The sequence below is a fragment of the Rousettus aegyptiacus genome, unplaced genomic scaffold, assembly GCF_014176215.1.
Source record: "Rousettus aegyptiacus isolate mRouAeg1 unplaced genomic scaffold, mRouAeg1.p scaffold_m13_p_10, whole genome shotgun sequence".
Classification (NCBI taxonomy): domain Eukaryota; kingdom Metazoa; phylum Chordata; class Mammalia; order Chiroptera; family Pteropodidae; genus Rousettus; species Rousettus aegyptiacus.
In genome coordinates this window covers 78,990,319-79,016,770 of record NW_023416285.1, presented here as the reverse complement: position 1 = coordinate 79,016,770, position 26,452 = coordinate 78,990,319, and the positions used below count along the sequence as shown (strand labels likewise).

Genomic DNA, 26,452 nt, shown 5'->3' with positions numbered 1-26,452 from the left:
GTATATAACACATCTGCATAAGCCTAAAGTGTAGCTAAATTATTTCATTTGTGCTATTCTTATGGAAAAAATATCCATAGACATGCATTTATCTAAAAGGTAACGTTTTTTCAGAGCTATTTCAAAATTAAGCTTTTTCCAGAGTAAAAGGGTAAAATTTCTTACTGCTATAAAATTTAAAATAAGTATTTTCCTTCTAATGGAATGTAATAACATTTGAATATATTTTTTCTTTCAATGTCCAACTACTTTTTTTTAATGACATGCCGAAGTAAATTTAGCAAATGAAATTCCACTGACAATTTATTTCAGCCTTTAATATATTTTCTACTAAAACTCAAGCTGTTGAGACAGGAAAGTATTACTGGTTCTGTTATTACAAAAACAAGTGAGAAATTTTAATTCACAAAGAATGAAAACACAAGACACTGATCTCACTTTACATACAATATTACAATAAATCGATTAGCTGTAGGCTAATAAACATTTAAGACTTCACATACACACATATGTACTTTGAAACAAGAAACACAGGACAATTTTAACCTCTGATATGTCCACAATTACTGAGAGAAAAAACCAGTGATTTTAGTCTGTTTTCCTGGCACATGATCACAATGTAGGCCAGTCCTAAAGCATACTGTATTGTTAAGGATATCTTTAGGCAAACATAAACATTCTCATTTGGGGGCTTTTTCTCCTTGCCAAAATCAAACTGCTTTCCCACAGCTATCAAGTAGCTTGGTTTGTCATCAATTTAACAAGATCACAAGAACAAACAATAGTTTTACCAAAAACTCAGCTGCGAGGTTTTTAGACAGATCACACAAAAAACACTTGTCCCCAAGGAAGGCAACTGTAAATCATAAACGCAATTCTATGACAAGGAGTCTTGGTTACAGATCATTCGCTTTCTAATGTTGATGAAGAACTAAAGGGTGGGTGAGGAGGTATTGAAATGGTGGAGAATAGAAATGGTGTGAAATGAGAAAAATATATGTGCCACAGGAAACATTAGATTCAGTTGATTTTTTAAAAAATGAGGTATAAGACTATGCCAGTAAATGCAAAAACAAAAAATATTAAAAACCAAAATGCACATTTCCAATGGAAAATCTCTAAACCTCTTATAGTTTTCTTTATTCAGATTAGACAATTTCATATACAGCAGTTAATCTAGAAAAATACATTTTAAAAAATCTTCCAACAGACCATGCTCTCTGTAACAAAACCTTCCAAACCCTGTTTTTATTATACAAATCAATCTACATTAGTAATGTAAAAAGAAATTCTCAAATTTAGCAATGTCATTTTCCATCTGACATCCATCTAATTTACATATGGGTTTCCACTATTCATACTGCAGTTAGAATTCTGTAATAAATTTTTCTAATGTATTCTGTACATATTAAATAATCTAAAAGGCTCCTCTTGTAGTGCATTTACCATTTAGCAAGTCTATTCGGTATTTTTCCAGTACCATTTGCATTACAGTGGTTTGCCTGTAAATGTAATTAAAATCTAAAAGTGCACACAGTTAACTTTCTCAAATAACAACCTATTTCAGGAGGAAACCTAATATTCACGGAAAAGATTACCAATATCATGATTAGAAATGTAGGGTTAGAATGTACTCTGAGGCTATACAACACAATTATATACAAAGCTAAAGGACATTAAGTCTTCGGCCTATATTTACATAAAATAATGTCTGTTTCCACAGGGTCATACCAAGAACTCAGTATGGCACTAGATATAATTAGGATTGTTAGCTAAATCAGTGTAGCATAGACAGCCCCAAAATACCCTGAACTGACCTATGCTAAATTAAACTCCAGTACATCACAGTGTTTTAAGTAATATTAGTGTGCTGCCCAAAAAAGCAACTGAGATATTCAATAAGGATGCTGTGCAACACAGTAAAAGACAGCAAGCCTCCATCAAGGAATTATATGTGAGTTATAAGGAACTTTAGCACTTAGACTGCACTGCATGCAAAAACTCTGAAAAAGAAATAACACAGGTTTCAAAATGGATATACTTCATTTTGTTTAAAATGCCCAAGAATGTTTCAAAATAACTGATAGTAAGTAATGTTCTATCAAGTGATGAATCTAACAAATCATGAGAAGAAATTCTACATTATCCAGTTTGATAAAAATGAAGTTTTCTTACCAAATTATCCAGTGTATATGACTGGTTGTAATTGCAAGTTTTGATTTGTACTGATATTCAGAGTACGAAATACAACCATTCGGGATAAAATTAATTCAAAATCACACAGTTATATCAACTTGCAACAAAGCAGCAAATATGAGGGCCTAACACACATCTTGACAATCCCATTTCCAACTGAACCCTCAAAAAAGTGCAAAATCAGAGTCACTGATTGGTCCAAAAATAAAGTACATCAGTATAAGGATTTGAAATCTGATGGAATCCATCTTCTATTCCATGGTCTTCAATAAGAAGTCTATCAGCGTCCGAAGATAGAATTTATTTCCAGAAGAATTAATTCTACAATCTGGTTTTGGTAGACAGTATGAACTGCGATATTACCAGTTTCCTTCTCTGGCTTTAACAGAGTGGGACCAAAAACAATTGCTATACTCTGATAGGTCATTCGGTTTTTTTCTCCATTTTCTATAACTCTAAGGGGAAAGAACACATTGTTAAAAGAAAAAGTAAAAAATAGAGAGGGAAAATTCTTCAAATTGTATTACAAACAGAAATGATGCTCATTTTCCTAAGGTACATATAAACTATTTAGCCAAGTAGAATTCAGTTCAAACTCCATATGACACTGTGTTCTGGATAAACACAGCTGGAAGGTATAATCACACATACGCTAATAAACTTAAATGTGTGATATTTTAGCTTAGCTTCTAAAATAAGACATAGACTTAAATATGAGGTACAATTCAGGTAACAATGATTACTCCACTAGATTGACAAGGAAAAAAAATTTCATTGAGATACAGAGACTAAACTTTCAGTTTTATTCATTCTATGTTTTTTTTTTTTTAAATCTCTTTCATTAGGATCATTTTAGTATTACAGTGATCCTTCTTTCAGGTGGAAAAAAAATCAGTTATTAAGGAGGTTATGTAGTAACCTAGAGCAATGATGGCTTTATTTGAAGGTGATTTAGTAGTCCTCATTTAATAATCAATCTCACGTTCAGATTAATTAACTTTAGCAACAATTTTGAATACCTACTCATGCTTCCTAGGCATTATATAATTGCTTCACATATAATATTTAATGTATTCTTTGAACTGAGGCTCAAAGGAGCTATCTTTTTCAAGTTACAAAGACAGTAAGTAGCATAGCTGGACCTGAATCTGGGTCTGAGAAACCTGGCCCCATAGGTACTATATCACATTTCATAATTATGCAGTTCTTTCACTGGGTTTTTTTTTTTTTCTTTTTCCCTAATTATTATTTCTCTTTTGTGGTGAGACTCTTACCTTTTGAGATGTCTAAAAAGGATCTGCATTGTATCTTGATTCGGCTTTGGCAACTGTTTGATTAGGTCCTTAACAGCAGCAACTCGCTGTCTTGGTTCTTGTTCTGAAAAAAAAAAAAAAAAAAAAAAAAGACAATAACTAGAGATTTGCATGAACTGAAAGCTGTGACATATTTTGGAACCTAGTATTTGGTAATACATAGTGACATCTGGTGGTCACATTTATAATTTCTGGAGTAAAACAATCCTTTGAAAAAACTTTAAAAAGATAAAACAGAAGCAGTGACTTAATTTGTACAGAGGATTTTCAACATCTAGAAAAAATAAAGGAGAATTACATACTTACTAATTGCATTCACGAAATCATTGAAATGATTAAAAGTAAAAAGAGGTTCTGGTAATTCTCGAAAGAACATTTTGAGTGCTCCAGTGATGACATGAATATCCTCCCATTTACTATCATTCAAGTCCAGTTTCTCATCTGAAAAATGTCAGGAAGAGGAAATTTTTAAAAATTACTTTAAACTAATTCTAACAGTTATGAGTGATTATTTGCACATACCAATAGGAAGTATCATCTTACCATGATTTACTGCAAATCTGAGTTTCTGGATCACTGCAAGGTTGCCACTTACTCTATATATCCCATCAACATCCAAACCTAGGAGACAAATAATATTATTATATGTTTAAAGTACTTGTTTGCCTTTTCTAAAGATACTCACGTTTCAGAATTCTTATTCGCTAACTACTAAATCAAATGGGCAAATACTCCTTTCCCTTAAATTGCTTTTTCTACATGGTTGGCAGGGAGATACAGGTAGAGGTACACTCTGAATCCTGTTTAATAAACAGCAACAATTCTATTTTGGTTATCATGTAGGTGGTGAATCATCTCAAGGAAATCATCTCATTAAACTTGAAATACTAACAATTTAAGATGAAATTCTGCAAACGCCTGGGGAAAGTTCAAAAAGAAGCCAATAGATAAATCAGCCCACCCATTTTTATATGCCATTTTACAATGTAAATGCATATATTAAAGCACTCCCTTAAAAATGCTTGTCATAAGGAAGGACCCGGTAACCTCATTTCTGGGTATTTATCTGAAGAAACCCAAAACATACTTCCAAGGGACATGTTCACTGCAGCATTATATACAACAGCCAAGATATGGAGGCAACTTGGGTGTCCAACAATAGATGAATGGATAAAGAAGATGTGGTAACATATATACAATGGAATATTGCTCAGCCATAAAAAAATGGAATCTTGCATTGTGCAACACAGGTGGACCTACTGGGTACTGTGCTGAGTGAAGTAAGTCAGATAAAGACAAATGCCAAACAATTTCACTTACACATGAAAGCTAAAGAACAAAATAAACAAAACAGAAACAAACTTATAGATACAGAGAACGATCTGATGGTATCCAGGTGAGAGGGAAGTTGGGGAGTGGGTAATAAAGGGGAAAGGATTAAGAAGTACAAATTGGTAGTTACAAAATACGGAGATATAAAATATAGTATAAGGAATATAGTCAATAATATTGTAATAACTATTAATGGTGTCAGATGGGTACTAGGTATCTCAGAATGAGCAGTTCATAAGTTATATAAATGTCTAATCACCACGCTGTACACCTGAAACTAATATTGTATGCCAACTATAACTGAAAAATTGAAAAATTATTTTTAAAAAATAGGACAAAATTATAATAAAATGACTGAACTTTCCAAGAGGGAGGGGATGCTTATATTAAATGCTTGTAATAGACAATATGAGCTCGCAACTAAATGATGGTTCTACAAAAGTCAATTGATAATTCAATAGTTTATCAGTTTCTTTTACATGTGGAATAGAATCATTTGAAATTCACAAAATTAAGCCTAAAAAATTCAAATATTTATTAAATTATAATGCTATGCACACTTAACAAAGCACATTACCAATTGTGCTACTCATTTAACTTCACATGGCGTCTATTCTCATATTGACAATAAGAGATGAGAGATCTGTAACTGGCAGAAATTATAAATTATGCAAATATTTTAATGGTATGCTTTTGACTAAATACAGATCAGTTAATGTGATTAGTCAAGATTTAATTTATATAAATCTAGTACAAATATTATAAACGTTTAAATTAACCAACAGAAATTAGTTTGTCTTATTTTACAGGAAATGACATTAGAAGTATTTGTTACTGTATAGGTGATTTAATAGTTTTAAAATGTCATCTATTATAAACAGAAACTATATCTTAGTAAATTAAAACAATTTCCTATTTTCTATACTGTCAAATCATTTCTTAATAAACTCAGTTTCATAATCACCTCTTTCATTTCAAGCAGATGCCAACTCCAAATAGCTTCAAAGAATACCATATGCTAATCAACCATAAACACTGAACACTTAATAAATGGCTGCAGAGGTCTTAAACTTACAAACGTGTAAGTTTTTTTGCAAACAAGATGCTCTTAACATTATGATGGTAAAAAATTTTTGGTTGCAGCACTCAAAATCATAAAAATCCTGGGGATGTTGATGGTGAAATAATGGGTCGGTGTACTTAACATTTAAAAAAAAATCATTTTCTTACCATATTCTTCGACATGTTCAATGCATAATTTCACAAATTTTGGCACTGTGCCATTCTCTCTCTGACACAGATTAGCAAGATTGGCTCCAAATACCTGATCTGAAATAGATTTATTTTTTAAAATGAACCACGCTGTTAAAATATAGTTCACAAAATGGCTAAACCATTCATAGTGCAACAGAAAACACTCAGTGCATCCAGAATTGCTTACCATGACTTAGATTTATATGATCTGCATTCTGCCTACACCTCCAATTTTATTCCTAACAATTTTCCTTCTTTACTAAATTCTGTGAACATCCTAACTTATTCTTGCCTGAGAGACTTTTTACTTTCTATCCCATTGCAGAGATCAATATTCCTCCCAAAATTCAGTTCCTTCTTATCACTCCTGGTCTCAGTTAAATGTCATCTCCATAGAAAAACCTTCTGACCATCCTATCTATGGTAACCCAATTCCAGTCACACTATTTATTACTATGTTAGGTTCTCCACAGTAGTTATCACTCTTTTCAATTAATTTATCCATGTCTCATTTTTGTATAGAAGTTTCATGAGGGCAGGAAGGGACCTTGAAATTCTTGAACACTGGTAGGTATTCATAGCACCTGCGCTCATGCCTACCACTTAGTAAATACTCAAGTATTTTTTAAACTTATCAAAATAAGCATGTGCATGCCCATCAGAGGCAAACAGCTGATTTCACAAAATATATTTCAAAGGCTGTTCTATTAATCTTTCAACCCAAAAGTTTTGAAATGCCACAATTCATTCTAAATATTCAGGAAAACAAGCAAAAAATATTTGAAGTGGTAAATAACATCATGAAGTCGCAACAATTTCTATTTCTCAATGAAAAAGGCTTGTGAATAAATTAGCAGCAGTTTCCAGTCATTTATTTGTTAGTTTTATTTTTTTTTAAGGCTCTAAATTCAAAATGCTAAATCCACATGCATTATCTGGGAGCAGTCATTTGTCTATAACTCCTAAAGTTGCTTATTTGACTCAGTTAGCTGAACTCTTCCTAGGAGTTTTAAATCTTTTTAATGAAACCCATTTAATGAAAACCATTTGATGCTTTGCAAACAGATTTTCCAGTGATCATCTTTGTCAGAAACTTCATAATCAGATATATATTTTATATGTATATATAAATTTTACCTATATTTTTACTTACAAAGAACTACCATCATTCTGAGTCATGTATTAGAAAATTTTACCTTTGGAATTAAACATGCTTGTAAGAACTAAAGGTATATATAAACTGGGAATACAAGGTGCCATAGGCTTTAAAAAAAAAAAAAGGGTATATACAAGTATGTGATTTTAAAGAATGCTTTCTTACTAAAAAAAGATTCTGTTAGTACATTATGGTGCTCTTACTGAACAAATGTATAAATTAGGTAATAAAACCTTATACTAATTTTCAAATTACTTTAAAGGAGAACTGAAGTTGGATAAAATTGCTTGTTCGATATTTTTCTTTGTTCTGTTAGTGACTGTTTATAAAAGTTTTTTTTCAGATCTATGCATCTCGAAACTAAACATCTTTATTGTCATGTCTTCTAAAGATCTGCCACCCATCCCATCACATTCATGTAGTTCCTCTGGCACAGAGTTTCTAAAAACTTAGTTTATATTTATGTCTGTTTAATGCTTTAGAATAAACTCTTCATGTGCATTTTTTTAAAAATCCATTTTAATTACTCAACTGTAATTTAATCACTGAACCTGATAACTTTATGAATAATAAATGAGAACATTTTCATTGTTTGGAAATTTTTCAGTTTTTAATTTAAAATGTCCTGCTTTTCCCAAAGCTCGTTATTATATACATCACGCTCACCTACCTTTAATGTAACCTTTTTCACGAACAGCTTGCAAAGTGGGGCGCCGTGTAAGAAACTTCTTCAAGTTTTTCTTGGTTTTTTTCTGTTCTGAAGAATCTATGCTAGATACTTTCATGGCTTAAAACAGATATTAAGCATTTCATAAAATAAAAACTTTTGATAAAAGTTTTTCCCCTTAGCACTCAAAATATAGTAATCTCATATGTAAAAGTCACAGTATAAATTCTAACTTTAATATGGTTTAAAAGTAACATGTGAAGAATCAAACTAACACAGACCCAATTTCAAAATGATAAACCAAGCAAAACATTTCAAAAATACTGACCACAAATTGTACCGTCTTTGATATATGTGCCAAGACATTCTTAAATTATCCTAATTTATAGTCATTATTTCATTAGTGATAGAATTTATTTTGACATCAGTTTTAGAAGGTAAAATGACCAGCCAAAAAAAAAAATCATAAAACATAAACTAAAAAAATTCCTATCCTAACTGAACTAGGAGTCCATGAGGGGAGAAGGGGGGTCCATATATATTTATATATCTCCATCAGAATTATTTATAGTTTAGGCTCAGTTTCATCATAATTATCTGTACTCTGAGCTAAGAATACTCTTGAATGTGTTCTACATTGCCATTAGTCCTGATTTTTTTCGATTACAGTAACAAAAATTCAAAAAGTAAATTTCTTGAAAATAACTGTATTTGAAGAAACAATACATTAGTAAAAATTAAACAATAAAATTTTCATGTGTTTACATTGTTATATGGTGGCAACATTAGTAATAGGTCTAAACTTCATTAGAATACAGGATAACAAAATAAATGATTTTTCAATCATTCAGTTAATTTGAAGCCAAAAAAATTCTCAGTTGTATGTGGATTTGTTAAAATAGGTTTAACAAAATTCAGAGTCATAGCTAATGGCCTATTTAAACAATATAATTCACAAAGGGTCTGCATTAAACAATACTACTCTTAAACATGCTAGCTTTAGCTCTGGTCCTGTATGTATAAAGGAGATATGAATGGAGATATGAATGCATACAGCTGTACTTGAACTGACATATCCTAGTCCAGAGATGCTGCCTGGTGTCCAGTATGGAACTATGGTACTTATCCCATGACTTCTAACTTCCTAAAGTGTAAGATTCTATCTAGATTCTTAAACAATAATTATGTATTTTTAAATCAATAAATTTCTACTTCCTAGAGACCTCAAGAGAAGGGCATTCTAACTCATTTTTGTTTCTTGAAGTATCACAATGTCTCAAAATTAATATGATGTCATAAGGATGCATACGATGAGGTTGAAAAATGACAATGAGTTAACAAAGACAGAGTACTGAAATAATGGGAATGCAAGATCTTATAATTTTCTGTAACACTGGAGATTTCACTCAGGTTTTACATAGTTATTTAAAAGCTAAGAGAATAAGCCCACTCGAACCACTAGCAAAACAGAGAAAGAATAACTTACAACGAAGTTTTTTAGTATCCTTATGGTCCTTTTCTTTATCATGCTTTTCTATTCCTGGTGAATCTGGTATCTCCTCTTCAATTGCTTCATCAGTTTCTACTGTCTATGATGAGAGATTTCCCAAACACATTTTTATTTTGATATTACTTTAGATATAAAGCATAATTCTCAAAATGATCAGTAATTGACTCTTCCAAAAGATTTTAAGAAACCAATTAGTATACAGTATGTATTATTTAGATATGTGATAAATCATTGAAAATATTCTTTTTTCCCCTTAGGTGGCATTAATTCTAAATTTCCAAGAAGAAAAAATTTCTGATAATTCATAGGATAATGGGTTCACGCTGATGATGAGGCAATCTTGCCTCATTTTGATTAACTGTGTATGTGACACGAACATCAGGCTATAATCTGTGATGACAGAACAGGATGAAGCTACATTCTGTGAAAACAGTACGAGATAAAGCTAACTAGCCAATGACACATTGATTTTTCACACCAATGATCTTTTCAAATTATACTTTACGTTTAAAGTTAATCATTACTCACAGACTCATGGATATTAGGAATTGAAAGAAATCCTAGAGCTCATCTACCTAATCACAGTCGCTTTTCCAAATTAAAAAACTGCAGTAAGTTCTCAAGCCAAAAGCATTACTTTGCCTTTCACACTGAGGTCTTCACTCCACTGAGAATTTATTTTTGTGTATAGTGTAAGGAAAGGTCTACATTTTCTTCTTGGCTATCCAGTTGAGCCAGCACCGTTTACTGAAAAGTTTATTCTTCCTCACTTTTCCACAGTGCTAAATCTGGCATAAAGTATTCAAACGTACGAATATTTGTTCCATGGATCTTTGTACCTATCCCGTTGGGGATATCACATTATATTAATAGAGCTTTATGAAGTCCTGACATATGATAGAGCAAGTTCTTCCACTTTCTTCTTTAAGACTGTTTTAGATATTCTTAGCCCTTTGCATTTCTATGTGAATTTTAGAATAAACTTCTTAAGTTCCACAAGAAAACCTACCGGGATCCTGAAAGAGAGTTAAAGCTCTCAAATCTATAAATTTATAAATCATTTAGAAGAAGATTATATTTTTGCATTACTGAATCTTTTAATTCATGAACATGATATACTTAATTAGGTTTTCTCCATTGTCTCTCTAAATAGTTTTGTAATTTTCTCTGTAGATGTCTTACATCTCTTGCTACGTTTATTCCTCAGTATCTTTTGCCACTTTGAATTTTAAAATTTCATAGTCAATAATAAGTTCCTCTCTTTAATAATAAGCTCCATAGTACCAGGTGCTACATGGTACTATATCTCCAGTGCATAAGCCAAGCACCCCTCCTCATATGGTGAGGGGGTAAGAATATAGCCTAAGAAAGTATAGCCCCTAGCTGTTTATCATTGCTCTTGCTAAAACAGCTTTAAAATATAAATCTAAAGTTCTTTTTGGTTGTGATACATATAAGAGGAAACTTACCAGGAATATGAGGGCATGAAAACATCTACCTGGTTGGGGGAAAAAGGGGAGCTAGAACACCTGAGAACACCTTGGGAGAGGCTAGAGAGGTGTCACCAGGAAAGAAAAAGTGCTAATAAAGAGACTATAGCTTCATTCATTTCACAATTTTGCCTAGGACTTGTTTCCATCAAATAGTACTATTTCTAACTCATTCAGTCATCGAATACTACATACTAGGCATAGTTTTACTGTCCCTTCTTCTTTTTGGACCAATGCCTCATGTGAAAATTTCTTAAAATAATTTGAATATTTACACAGTTAAACATTACTAAATTGACTACTATCTTTCCTACCTGTCAAAAAAATATATTTAAAAATTTTTAAATATATTGGAAACTAGATATGCAATAACCAATTAGAAAGCCAAAAAGAAAAAATGCTGAAGTAAAAAAAAATAAAATAACCAAAGTCAAAGACATACCTGATTATTGATAGTAGTACTAAGAACTTTAAACCAATCATTAATAACTGTGTCATTATCAGACTGAATTAGCAATTCTGTTCCTTGACGGGTTTTCAGCTTTAGAGAAAAGGAGGGGGGAAAAGTATGGTTAATGCTTTCAACCAAATAAATGAATATATTTAATTCATAGTCTACAAAACCACCTTCAAAAGATTAGATGCCATATATTATATTGTGTGATAAAAAGTTTAAGTACTACACAGTAATGGGATATCTTTTATTTTAGTATAAAATAATACCAACTGAATTATCTTATAAATATTGTTTTTCTCATAATTCTCAGTGAAAATCTAATAATTGAAGGTCCCAAACTGCACACGAATGCCATAAAACTTACTGAAATGTAGTATACATTATCATTAAAAAATATGTTCAAGTATCAAAATAGTACGTTTTAAATTAGAATTGAAATATAATCCATCAGTAAGGAAATGAAATTTATGATATTTTTATATACATCTGAAAAAGTTTTTTCTCTCTCTCTGGTTAAAAAATAAATGTAAAAAAGAATATACAAAGAGTTATTAGACTTTCATTATTTCCTATTTAACAGGAAAATATAATAGCTTAGTACAAAGAGTACAGACAATATATGTCACATTCCTTTGGGGCAGAAATATCACTAAATTTAATAAGCATTATTAAAGTGACAAATCATGAACTAACTCAACAATACTATGTATTATGCTATATAGTCTAGGATACTATGCTATACATGTAAGGATACTATACACTATATAAAGGCAATAACCAATTTATGTATAATCTCTGGTTCAAAGTTTCTTACACTTAACTGAGGAAGAATTTTAAAGTAGTTGAAGAAAGGATTCCTCCTATTTTTCTGGTTGATAATTGTTTAGAGGAACATATGGCAATGTACCTCAAACAACATTCTGAGACATATGCCTCAAGCATAGTTCCTAAAGTAATGTTTAAAAAGGTATTCCTCAAAAAATAATCAGTTATGTGATATTAATTTGGGAAATAGTGAATTGAAGAAAGTTCAACAAGATTCTCCCCTTCAAGACTTCTAACCACTTCGATATTCTGGAGTATGCTGTAATTTGCTAAGAGAGGAATAAAATAGACAATTCTCAGATGTGTTTGACCATAGAATCCTTTCATTCTGGAATGTTATTGAGACTGCAAGGCTAATTCAAGAAACACTGACTTCCTTTCTTGCATTTCTTTCTAGAGAGTGGGTCAAGCCAGTCAACCAACACCGAAGTCAGTGCACACAGACATTCCATTAGAGGTTCTTAAAAATAAGGAAAATAGTTTTTCTGCTCGGAAAATAAAAAACAAAAAACAAAACACATTAATCATCTAAAGGGGGGAATAATTTGCAGATGATGATAACCCAAGGTACACTAAAATAAATGCTATTTTAAAAGCCATGGACGTGGTTTCATAGTGTAGCGGTTAGCCCGTCTGCTTTACAAGCAGAAGGTCCTGGGTTCGCGCCCCAGCGTAGCCACGGTCCATGGTCTACATCCATGCCACCCTGAACAAGCCCAATGTCTGATCCCAGAAGCTAACTAAGCAGGGTCGAGTCTGGTTAGTACTTGGATGGGAGACCACCTAGGACGACCAGGTGCTGCAGGCATAAATAATAACAATAATTTAAAACTTTTCTAAAAAAATAATAAAAATCAAAGAAGAAGCATCAGTGTTTCTCATGGGTTTTGAAAGACAGGTAACATCTGAAAAGCAGAGACTGGTATGGGTCAGTACCCAAGGCAGAGTAATAAAGAATGAAAATCATAGAGGCAGGAAAACAGCAACTAATCCAATCTGCTTAGACAACAAGATAGAAAAGGACTGAAACAGGCTATAAAGGAAGGTTAGGACCTAGAAGATTGTTTGTAATGATAGCTTCAAAAATCCCTCCTATCTCTGTATATACACTCCTCTGCAATGCGATTTTGCTGTTCCTCAATCAACAGGTAGAATCTAGTTCCCCACAACCCTCGAAACTTGGCTGGCCTTCTGACTTGCTTTCCCAGCACAATACTGATGTGTGACTTCTAAATCTAGGCCTCAAGATGTCTTACAGCTTCTGCTCTCATCCTCTTGGAACCCTGACACGACCATGTTAAGAAGCGTGGGGCAGCCTCCTTAAAAATGAGAGATCTTGTGGAGAAAGAGGCCTAGCAAACAGCTGGCACCAATACCAGACATGTGAACTAGACCACCCAGCCCCAGCCAAGCCACTAGATCAGTGGTCCCCAACCTTTCTGGTACCAGGGACCAGTGCTCCTATGAGAATCTAATGCCTGATGATCTGAGGTGAAGCTGACGCAGCGATGCTAGCACTGGGGAGCAGCTGCAAATACAGACAAAGCTTTGCTCGCTGGCCCAAGCTCGCCTTCCACTGTGTGGCCCGGTTCCTAACAGACCACAGACGGGTACCAGTCTGTGGCCTGGGAGCTGGGGACTCCCGCACTAGATGACTGAAACCTCAAGAATGGTCCCAGGTGAGATCAGAAGAATTACTCAGCTTAGTAAAGGTCAAATTGAGTAAACAATGATTCCTTTCATAAGCTGCTAAATTTTGGGACAATGTGATATGCAGCAATAAATAACTGATACAAAAGCCCACAGGACTATGGAGGGTTTTTAATGACAAAACGAAAGTATTTTTTAACATTAGATTTTGTAGGTAAAGGAAACCACACCCTTTTTGTTGCTGGGGAAAGACAAGATTTGTGGAACAAAGGCTCATATGTATAGTCTGAGATCCGATACTTTATACAAATAAAGCCCAGATCTTTATATCAGCTTTTTTCTTAAATTATGATACAAACTGACTTAATGACCAACTTTGCCTTAGTTACACTGAAAGACTATTTCTCAAAATAACTAAAAAATGAAGATCCAATTACTATAGTTAAAAATATGAATTATACTTAGAAAAAATTTTATTACCTCAAATACATTCTTTTTGCTGGATTTATCCTTTGGAGCCATCTCAATTGTTGCCCCCTTAAGGTCCACTGTGAACTCTGGTTTGGACTGATTGCTCCCAAACTTCATTCCAGAAAAAAAGGAAAAACCATTATGTGATATTCATGTCCATGTGTGCAATCAGAAAGAATGAAGACCAACTTTATATTATTAACAATAAATCAAACATGATTATCTCAAATTCTTCTCTTTCCATATTATAATTCCTACTTTAAAACTGAAAAATGTCTTTAAAACATGTGTAGTTCATAAATAAGGAAATAAAATGGTTCGGCTTCTATCATGAGAAAAATACAAAATAAAACCACACTAAAATCTTTTTTGCCCAATATTGTAGCAAAAAACAGAGAAAAGAAAATCGAAAAGTTTGATAAAAAAAAACTGTCAGTGAGGCTATTGAAATAAGCCCTCATATGCAAGTGGGGTATAAACTGTAACTACTCCTAGAGAGGGAAAATTGGTAACTCTACATTTGCAAGTATACAAACACATGTATTCTTTAGCTTAGTAATTCCATTTCTTGGCATTTATTCTAGACTAATATGACTATGTAAAATGATGTGTTAAAATAAAGGCAATATTCTTATATATGTAGAAATACCTGTCAGTTACCAAGTGCTTTTCTACCTAATAAACATTCCCTAAACCTGATTTTGTGATTTCAAGAATTATTTCCTTATTGACTATGTTGTCAACAACTACCAATAACCTGTAAAACCAGAAAACCATAAGCCTCATGTTCTTTTACTGAGACTTTGTTAGAAATCATAACTAGAGCCAGATGCTATAAAGCCATCGCAATTTAATAAAGAATTGTGAAGAGAATAGGAAGACAGTTAGCATGGATGGTTTGAGACGAGAAAGCACTTAACTAGCTGTGTTTGTTAACCAGATAAGGAAAAGATTAGCAAAAAGAGAAAAATTAATGTTAAATGTAGATTTATACTATATCTTACTATCGATAACTTAAATTTTTGTTTAGTCAGTTAAGACTAAAGAATAGAAAATAGCATTCCCTGTTATTGACAGATTTAGAGGTTTTAAAATCTTTAAGGGCTGATAAATTATAATCTTAAAGTCATTAAGATTTGTTATAGGAAATTTCATTTGCTAAAATATTTTCAAATGAAATAAGGATTGTCATTGGAAATGGATCTTATTACCAACTTTGTGATAACTTGTTTATAATGTCAGTGACTACTTAGTAGCTTCGCGTTTAATAAATGGTTCAACTTCACCTTTTTTCCATTTCCTTCATCTCTACAGCTAGCAATGTGGACTTAAATAACGTACTTGTTATAACAAAACAAAATTTAGGATATCATATGGACTTTTTGTTAATAGAAACAAAATTTAAAAATCACAATAAAAATTTTAAATATTCTACAAATTCTTGGCCTTCTTAAGTACTTTTTGTCATTCGAAATACATTTAATTAACCATAAAGCTAGGATGGGCATAGATAACTTTCTGAGCAATAATTATATATCTTAAGTTTTAAAATGTGTGCATTATAAAACAAATGCACACATTTAACAAAATGATAAAAATCAATTTGACTTGTTATGCTCTCTATATGGTTCATTATAATCTAAGATACAAATAACTAGCCAAATAAGATACAGCAACCAAGTATAAATAGAATAACATGGCATGGAATGCTAGAAAGATACATTTAATACAGTTGGCAAAAATTTGTTTTTCATTCGTTTTCAAAATCTAGCCTCGCTTTTCTCTACTGTAATCATCCCTCCAATGCATTCATAGCAAAGAAGAAAACAGAATTATTATGGCAAGGGGGCATGCAACAAGAACACATACAGTGACAGTTGAAACAGGATCAGATTTTACATATGCGACAGCAGGCCGATGACTGACAGAATTTTTCCAAGAAGAAAGCAGCGAATGCAAGAGCTCAGAGACTGAGCCCTGTTGGCAGAATGACTTGATGGAAAAAGGGAAGAAAATGACGATGTCATAACAATGCACAATGGCAAAATAACATACAAGATAAAAGCATAACGGAACCAGATAAATCAAAATATAATTCTACAAGCAGACACAACACAAGCAAAGCTACACTTCTAAAATAGTTTTTTGCTAAGGCCCTAAACTTATCTCGCAATTATCTTCTGACTTTGTTATTACATAAATTCACATTTTATTTCTAAGATGAATGGTGGATAGAACATTATGTATTAAACAGACTGTCTTAGCCTATACTCAAAACAGAAGATGTGAGGGGTAATAGAAAGAAGTTACTTCTGGTGCTCTGCCGTCTCACTCAGCCTCTTACTCAGAAATCCCTGAGTTTCCTTACTTGTGACCTGCTGGGCAATGTCCTCTGGTATCCCTTTCTAAGTCCTCTTAGATGAATGGACCTACCATCATCAGCTTGCCTTCCCTTTCTCTTAGGACATTTCTCAAACAGAAGTGATTTTGTCCCACAGGGGGACATTATGCAAAGTCTAGGGTCATTTAGTTGTCAAAGCAGGAGGGATGAACACTACTATTGTCTGCTAAACACCTCACAATGCATAGGACAGCCCCTGCACCAAAGAATTATCTGGCCCAAAAAAGTGACTATTTTTAGAAATCTGAAATCATGTATAAATGAATTTGAATAGCTACCAATATTTGTGTGATAATTTAAAATACTCAAGGAATATGATGAATGTTATCTGAGGAGCATATAATATGTCGTGTTATAACTATGCACATGTTGATCTTCTCCCATTACAATGTAAAGATGCAGACAGGAATCATGTTATTTACCTCTGACCCTCCTCAAGCTTAACGAAATGCCCAGAAAAAAGCAGGCTTTTTATGTCTGTTAAACAAATGAGGTAAAGTGAAGTAAGAAAAAGGATAATTTACATTACTCTTATAACAAACCAGATCATATTTTCCAGAAAACTAGTGGAATGTATCTATCCTTAAGGAGAAAAAAAACAGTTCTCTGGATTTTTGGATGATATATCTATGCAAAATTTATTTTATACAATGGAGCTATATGCCACATATGTACATTCCATTTACTCAATTTTAACTATCCATGGAGTCACAAAATAAACACAAATCGTGATTGATTTTAAAAAACAGAACTGTAAATAGCATGGGTGGTTTTGTTCATCATTCCATCAATAAGTATATGCCCTAGAATAAGGATAAAATTTGAACCACTTCAAGTAGATCACTGAATGGGTTTCTGTGTTAAGTGTCACTCTAACTGTTAAAGAACTATACTTCTGTAACATGACTCCTTAACCCATAAACCATATGAACTCAACTGAAGGAAAAGCAATTTCTTCCAATACCAAAAGAAAAAAAAATGGCTCTGCTAGAGACCGAATTCTAACATAGCATCTCCTAAAGAGATATGCAAGCGCAATTTTTACTATAGAGGATATTTGTCTTTTTGGTTTATAGGACTGCATTAGAATCTCACCCCTCACTGTATAAACAAGACACATTTTAGCTTCAATAGATCTAGTTGGTGACTGAGTAGAGAAACAAAGCTAAGATCCTTTCAAATTCTTTTTGAACAATGCTATTACAAAGTTAATTAAGAAATATCTTAATTGGCGATTCTGGAATAGGAAAAGTCTAAATGTTCACCCTTGGAAGACTGACTGAATAAATTATGGACCATCCATATAATGAAATATTATTTACCCTAAAAAAAGCCTGAAGACTGTTATGGGTTGAGTGGAGTGATTGCTTCAGTTTAATGGATAAAAAAGAATTTGCTGATTTTAATAATACCATTCATCAAACTTTCCTAATTAGCCCTCTTATTTCTCTGATGAGTTGAAAATGCATCTTTTACTAAGAAAATTTCATATAATTTTATTGGCGAACTAGGTAGAAACACTCTGGAATACTTCATAGAATTCAGGTTTAATACCATCCACATAACTTAACTGTATAAAGCCTCCAAAGAGAAGAAATACTTACCCAACTTGTGCTACTTCCTTGAGTTTTGGTAAAGAGTAAAGATGAACCCTGCAACACGGCCCAAGAAGACAGCCAATTTTTTCTATAATGATAAAGATGACAAATTAAAGTTCTATCTAGTTTATCTAATCAAATTTTAAGGAATAAAAAAGATTTAGTTGTTATCGATGTCCACAATTTACGGTCATTACTGACATTTAATTGTTTTTACTGGAGATAGAATGCTAATGGAAATTACAACCATTTTATGGTCCTGACCTGATCGTAAAGGCTCCCCAAACAAATTACGTTAGAAATACAAGTTACCGGAACTATATACCTAATTATATAGTCAGTCCTGTGTTCACTTGAGACTAGCCCATCACATTTGTGATGGACAGCACTAAAATTTATTTAAAGTCACAAGAATTGAACACCAGAATTGGCAAGGATTCTTACTCACAATTAAAAACTAGACAAACATGCTTATCTTATCCAATTCTTTATAGATACCAATTGTTTTATATTTCTTGGTTATCCCTTGTCCCCTACTGAGTAAATTGGGTAAGCAGTATATGACTAGGTACATTAGTATATGATTAATTATATACTGACTGACCTCCGAAGTTATTAAAATGAGAATTTTATTTTCCTAAATTATAAAATCAACATATATAAAAACTCTGAATACAGAAATGTATGAAGGAAAGACTCTATTTCTTCTTCAATCCATACTCCAGAGGTAACTAATGTTTACCGTATAAGGGAAGTCAATCGCTGGCAGGCTAAAATGAATGTCAATTATGTCTACTATAGGATTTTATTAAGGCTTATCTTACACCCAAACATGTGGCCGGTTTTATGAAAACTCTATCGGCACTCAAATAAAGGTATTCTCCATTTTCAGAATGTAGAATTTAACATTTATCAATCAGACCTACATTATTATTTTATTACTTTTCCTGTTTACTTAAACTTCAAGAATTAATAAAAGTGGAATAAAGTTTACTACTACTCTGTCAACTAATATCTGACAAGAATACTCAATAAATGGTGCTGGAATAATTGGATATTTACATTTAAAATAATAAAACTAGAAGCAACATACAGATTTAATGCAACCCCCATTAAAATCACAATGGCATTTTTTAAAGAAATAGAACAAAAAATTATCAGATTTGTATGGCACTACAGAAGACCCTGAAAAAACAAAGCAATTCTGAGAAAAAATAACAAAGCTGGAGGTATCACATTCCCTGACTTCAAATTATACTAGAAAGCAACAATAATAGAAACAGCATGGTACTGGCTGAAAAAGACACACAGACCAACGAAACAGGATTGAGAGCCCCGAAATAAACTTACATATATATGGGCATATAATTTTCAACAAAGGAGCCAAAATCATACAATGGAAAAGAGAAAGTCTTTTCAATAAATGATGCAGAGAAAATTGGAAATCCAATGCAAAAGACTGAAACCAGACTATTTGTCACCATACACAAAAATTAACTCAAAATGGATCAAAAGACCTGAAACAATAAAATATCTAGAAGAAAACACAAGCACCAAACTTATGGACCTTGGTCTTAGGATTTTTATGAATTTGACCCCAAATGTAAGGCAAGTAAAAGCAAAAATAAATGAACAGGACTATATCAAACTAAAAAAGCTTCTGCTCAGCAAAAGAAACCATCAACAAAACAAAAAGGCAACCAAACAAATGGGAGAAGATATCTGCAAACAATACCTCCGATAAGGGCCTAATATCCAAAATATCTTTTAAAAAACTCATAAATCAACAACAAACATAAACAATCCAATTAAAAAATGGGCAGAGGACCTGAACAGACTCTTCTCCCAAGAAGACATTTAAAAAGAAGCTCGACATCACTAGCTATTAGGGAAATGCAAATCAAAAGCAAAAGATACCACCTCATACCTGTCAGAATGGCTATCATCAACAGGACAAGTAATAACAAGTGTTGGAGAGGCTGTGAGTACAAAAGAATCTTCCTACACTACTGGTGGGCATGTAAATTGATACGGCCACTATGGAAAATGGTATAAAGATCCTTCAAAAAATTAAGAATAGACCTACCATATGACCCGGCAAGTCTTCTTCTGGGTATCTAACCAAAAACTTTGGAAACATTTATTTGTAAAAATATATGTACCCCTATGTTCACTACAGCATTATTCACGGTGGCCAAGACATGGAACAACCAAAATGCCCTTCCACAGATGATTAGAAAGAGAAGAGATGGTACCTATATACAATGGAATACTGCTCAGCCTTAAGAAAAAAAGAGATACTGCCACTTGCGACAATATGGATGCATCTAGAGAATATCATGCTAAGCAAAATAAATCAGGTGGAAAAAAACAAGAATCATATGATTTCACTCATATGTGGGATACGAAACAGAAAACAACAAATTAATGAATAAAAAACCTCACAGACACAGACAATACTATGGTAGTTACCAGAGGGAAAAGGGGGAGGGGAAGTATAAGAGAGTAAAGGGGATCGAATATATGGTGATGAAAGGAGACTTGATTTTGGGTGATCAACACACAATGCAATCAATATGCAGTTGACGTATCACAGAATTTTATACTTGAAACTTACACAATTATTATTAACCAATGTCACCCCAATAAAGTTAATAAAATTGAACAAAACCAAAATAAATAAACAAAAAAATGAAACTGGATCTATCTTATACCATTCCAAAAAAAAAAAAATTTAACTAAAAATAGATTAAAGACTCAAATGTAAGACCTGAAATCATGAAACTCCTAGACAAAAACATATGAAGAAAGCTCCCTGATATAGGTCTTGGGAATAATTTTTTGGGTATAACACCTAAAGCTCAAGAAACAAAATTGAAAATAAACAAGTGGGACTACATCAAACTAAAAAGCTTCTCTACATTTAAATAAACCATCAACAAAGTGAAAGGACAACCTACAGAACGTGAAAAAAATTGCAAACTATATAGATGATACAGTTAATATCCAAAATATAGAAAGAACTCACACAACTCGATGGCAAAAAAAAACAAAAACAAAAACAAAAACCCAATTAAAAACTAGACAAAAGACCCAAAGAGACATTTCTCCAAAGAAGATACAGGAAAGGCCAAAAGGAACATGAAAAGATGTTCAACATCACTAGCCACCAGGGAAATACAAATTAAAATCGCAATGAGATATCACCTCATACATGTTTGGCCATCATTGATACGATGACATAACAAATGATGAGGAGAAACAAAAACCTTGCACACTACTCGTGGTACTGTTAACTGGTACAGCCACTAAGAAAACGGTATGGAAGTTCTTCAAAAAATTAAGAATAGAGGTAACATATGACCCAGCAATTCCAATTGTGAGAATAAAGAAAACAAAAACACTAACTCAAAAAGATATCTGAACCCCCATGTTCATACAGCATTATTTACAATAGCTCAGACACTAAAGTAACCAAAGTGTCCACTGATGGATGAATGAATAAAGAAGCTGTGGTATATATACATACAAGAGTATTACTCCACCATAAAAAATGAGGAAATCCTGCCATTTGTGACAACATGGATGAACCATGAAGGCAATATGCTAAGTGAAATAAGTCAGACATAGAAGGACAAATACTGTATGATCTCTTATATGTGGAATCTTAAAAATAAAACAAAACCTCATAGAAAGAGACCAGACTTGAGGTTACCAGAGGCAGAGGGTGGGGAAGGGGAAACTGGAACAAGGTAGTCAAAAGGTACAAACTTCCAGTTATAAGTACTAGGTATGTAATGTATAACATAATGACTGCAGCTAACATGGCTATATGTTATATAAGAAAATTGTTGAGAGTAAATCCTATGAATTCTCATCACAAAAAGAAAATTTTTTCCATTTTTTTGTTCTTTTTATTTTATCTGTATAAGATAGATGTTAGCTGAACCTATTATGGTAATCATTTCATAATATATGTAAATCAAACCATCATGTTGTTCACCTATTACAGTGATGTATGTCAATTATTTCCCAATAAAACAGGAATAAAATTTTAATTAAAAAAAGTTTGCTACTATTTTCTATTTTTTCTTTCATTTTGTTGTTTTTGCTTATGGTTATTCATGCTTACTTATTTGATGAAAGGCTGTTCTTAATGACTAATAGTCATAATGGATGTTTCTCAGTGCCACATCATTTTAAAGTACCCATCCTTGTGATGCTTAATGCTTTTATCCTGAATTGAACATGTCTATTAAGATCTCCATCCTTGCTTTACTTTCTAGACCTGTGACATGACTTTTTTTTTTTAACATTTCTGATCATTTTTTAGATGTCTCTTTTGTATTCAGTGGGGTTTTGTTTTGTGCTTCAGTCTGAGCACCTTTTTCTTTCAATAGATGAGTATGATCCATATACATTGGTTGATAGTGATATGACAGATGTTTGGTGCCGGCTCTGTCATTGTTTTGTTATATCTTCATTTTATTATTTTATTTTTTGTGAATCTCTTAAAATATTTTGGAAGGATTTATTTTTATTTGTAAATTTATTTTATACTCAATGTTCTATTTCTTAAGATAATATCTACTCATTCCCTACACTGAAAATGCTAAAATACATTTCCACTTTAAGTAAACTTTTAAGTTTAATTTTCAAAATCAAAAAACTATAGAATAAATATGTGTGAGAACAAGTATTGAATATTTGAACATTCAATTAATGACAGTTGTCTCAAGAACTGAAGCACATGTGCCAACGAGCTGTAAGCAAAATTAGTCACTTTTTTTTTCAGGGAACGCATTTTTTTCCTAAAAAAAAATACTGATGGGCATATTTTGATTATTTAGACCTGATTATCAGGAAAGTAGACGTTATCTCTGAAATAAGTGAAGATCTCAAAAATAAATTTCTGTCATTCCAAAGAAAATAAATGATAGTATTTGTTGACATTTGATATGCTGGATATACAAGCTGGATTCAGAAAAGAAAGATGCATTTGAAATTTAATTGCAAGCATTTGCTGAATGCTGGAGTGCTCCAAAGAATTTCAGGTTAGTCTATGTTTTATAGGCTACAGTAAAGGCTTTTGATAGCATGGATTATGGAAAGCTCTGGGCTGCTCTGAAGGAAATGAATGTGCCTCAGCACTGGATTGTCCTGATGTGTAACCTGTCCTTGGACAGCAAGCCACTGTCAGGACAGAATATGAAGAGACAGAATGGTTTCTATAGACAAAGGTCTCTATAGAGGGTGCATTTTATTTTTCTGTTTAATCCGCATGCAGAACATATTATATAAGAAACTGGGCTAGACTCAGAGGAAAGAGTGAAAATTGTTGGAAGAAATATCAATAACAAGATATGCAGATGATACCATCTTACTGAAGGAAAGTAGCAATGATGTGAAATGACTTCAGATGAAAGTGAAAGAAGAAAGTACCAAGGCAGGACTGCATCTGAACATCAAGAAGACAAAAATAATGACTACAGAAGAAATACACAACTTTTTAACATAGACAATGAAGACACTAAAATTGTTAAAGATTTTGCTTACCTTGGTTCAGTCATCAATTCAAATGGAGACTGCAGCCAAGAAATCAAGAGAAGACTGAGGCTCGGAAGGGCAGCAACGGAGGGATTAGGACAGATCACTAGCGCAAAGATGTGTCATTAGAGACCAAGGCTAAGGTCATTCACACCCTTGTATTCTCAGTTACTATATACAGATGTGAAGGTTGGATGATACAGAAGTCTGATAGGAAGAAAATTAATTCGTTTGAAATCCTGTGTTGGAGGAGAGCTCTAGGTACCCTGAACTGCCAGAAAGATGAACGAGTAGGTCCTAGAGCAAATTAAGTTTGAAACATCGCTGGAGGCAAAATGACAAAACTGACTCTGTCCTACTTTGGGCACATCATGAGAAGGCAGGGTTCTTTGGAAAAGACAATAATGCTGGGGAAAATAGAAGGCAGCAGGAAAAGGGGAAGACTAAATATGAGATGAACTGACTCCATAAAAGAAAGGTACAGGCAAGAGTCTACAGGAGCTGAGCAGTGCTGCCGAGGACAGGATGTTGTAGACATCCCTCATTCATGGGGTGGTCAGGAGTCAAAGCTGACTGAACAACACATAACACACATTTGTTGACAATAAAAGTTAAAGTTTTTAAACAGAAAGTAAATTTTGGAAAACATGGTATTACTGCCACTGTAAGGTTGACAATTTTCCTACTCAATAACTTTTCTGGTATTACTGATTTGTGATTCTTTGGTATAAAATAAAATGTGTCCACATCTGACAATCAGAAAACTTAGTAAACCAATATTTTCCAAATGACCTACAAGATGCTACAAAATTATGCCTGGGTAAAGATTCATTCAAAGTGCAACACAGAACCATGGGTTTTAATGTAACAGTAATGAAAGTTCATTGATGGTTTTAAGTCTTCACTGCAACTGAGTTTTGGTGCAGCAGAAACATTCACAGTTATCTGAGAAGGCTATTAAAATATTCTCCCCTTTTCCAAATCTATGTAATGGAGGATTTTCTTCACATACTTCAATTAAAATAATATGTCACAACAGACTGCAAGCAGAAATGAGAATCTAGATATTTTTCATTAAGCCGGATATTAAAGATTTGTGAAAATGTAAAACGATGCCATGCTTCTCATAGAAAATAGTTTTTCTTCATAAAAATGTTATCTATGTTAACATGTAACAGGTTATTCATTTTAAAAGTTAATATTCTTAAAAATGAACAAGTTCTTTGCAGTAATCAATGATTTTTAAGAGTTTTAATAGGGTCCTTACACCAAAATATTTGAGAACCACTACTACACAGGAAATTAAGACTATTTTGCTCAACTCTATGTAAATAAATTTGAAGATGATGAATTGGATATTCTTAAGAAAACATATATCACCAAAAGTAGAAAATCCAAAAGACTAAGTATCACAGTTAAAACAACAATGAAAACAAAATCGCCAAAGAATTATCTGCACTACATTCGTCAAAAGAGAGAAAGAGAAATATAAGGCCCAACTTACAATAACTTCTACCAAAGAACAGTTTAAAGAACAGATAATTGCAGTATCTGTAAAGCTATTTCAGAGTACTTAAACCTCTTAAGTACTAAAACCTGACAAAGACAGTTCAATTAAAGCAAAACTAAAAAGCTCAACTACATACACATTTTAAACTCTTTCTTGAAACAACAGACTGATCTCACATTGACTATAAAAATCATAGCATTTTAGCAGTTTTTAAAAACTGGGGAAAATGTACTTATCTTACAAAGTAAATTTCTTTAATTCATTAGGAGGTACTACACATTAACCAAAAAAGCCAACAACCCAATAGAAAAACAAAGGGTATGAACTGACAATTCAAAAACAACAAGAAATACAAATAGCTTTTGATACTCTACTCCCCCCTCCCCCCCCCCCCACACACACAAAAGCAAATGAAAATACCATTTCCTCTCTAATCTTTAATAGCAAAGAATTTGACTACATATTGAACTGGCAAAGGCATGGAGAAATCCACTGTTACTGGGAGGTATGGACTGATATAATGCCTTAACGAACAATATGGAACACATAAAATGACCATTGCATATGGCCTGGCAGTTCCGCTTTTGTAATATTTATTCTACAGGCATATATACATACATACCTGCAAAATGAACTATGCAAGGTACTAGGTATAATACTGTTTGTAATAGCAAAAAAAAAAAAGTAAACATCTTAAATGTCAACAAATAGACAAGCATATTCACATATTTGCGAATAAATAATAGTTAAACTCTGATATAACTATAAGATATGTAACTATGCAGCAGTTAGTTAGAAACAATGTGGCAGCTTTACATGCAATGAACTAGAACCACATCCAAGTTAAACTGTCGAAAGACTAAAAAAATTAATCTATGGACATACAAATATATTGTCTCTAGAGGAAAACATTACATCTCATTAGATTTAACTGGTTGCCTCTGGGGAGAGAAACTGGTGGCTGGGTGACCAACTTTTGACTAAATATTTTATGTACCTTTGTTTTTTGCCATGTGCATTTATTACTTATTGAAAAAAAATTTTTAATAAAACTAATGCTTGCTGAAAATCCTCC

General features: G+C 32.7%; 1 protein-coding gene across 5 annotated transcripts in view; it reads right to left on the bottom strand.

Annotated features, from left to right (window-relative positions):
* Nucleotides 1–296: 296 nt before the first annotated feature.
* Nucleotides 297–26,452, bottom strand: part of ARHGAP12 (Rho GTPase activating protein 12) — a 112,274-nt gene continuing 86,118 nt past the window's right edge. For all 5 annotated transcript variants that reach the window (XM_016160117.2, XM_016160118.2, XM_016160120.2 and 2 more), the window contains 10 exons: nt 18,327–18,408; nt 14,331–14,432; nt 11,361–11,459; nt 9,405–9,507; nt 7,922–8,038; nt 6,072–6,170; nt 4,053–4,130; nt 3,816–3,950; nt 3,471–3,573; nt 297–2,651 (listed from right to left, as the gene is read on the bottom strand). In XM_016160117.2, coding sequence (XP_016015603.2) covers nt 2,477–2,651; nt 3,471–3,573; nt 3,816–3,950; nt 4,053–4,130; nt 6,072–6,170; nt 7,922–8,038; nt 9,405–9,507; nt 11,361–11,459; nt 14,331–14,432; nt 18,327–18,408 — 1,093 coding nt within the window. In that variant the 3' untranslated portion in view covers nt 297–2,476. The remainder of the gene's footprint in view (nt 2,652–3,470; nt 3,574–3,815; nt 3,951–4,052; nt 4,131–6,071; nt 6,171–7,921; nt 8,039–9,404; nt 9,508–11,360; nt 11,460–14,330; nt 14,433–18,326; nt 18,409–26,452) is intronic.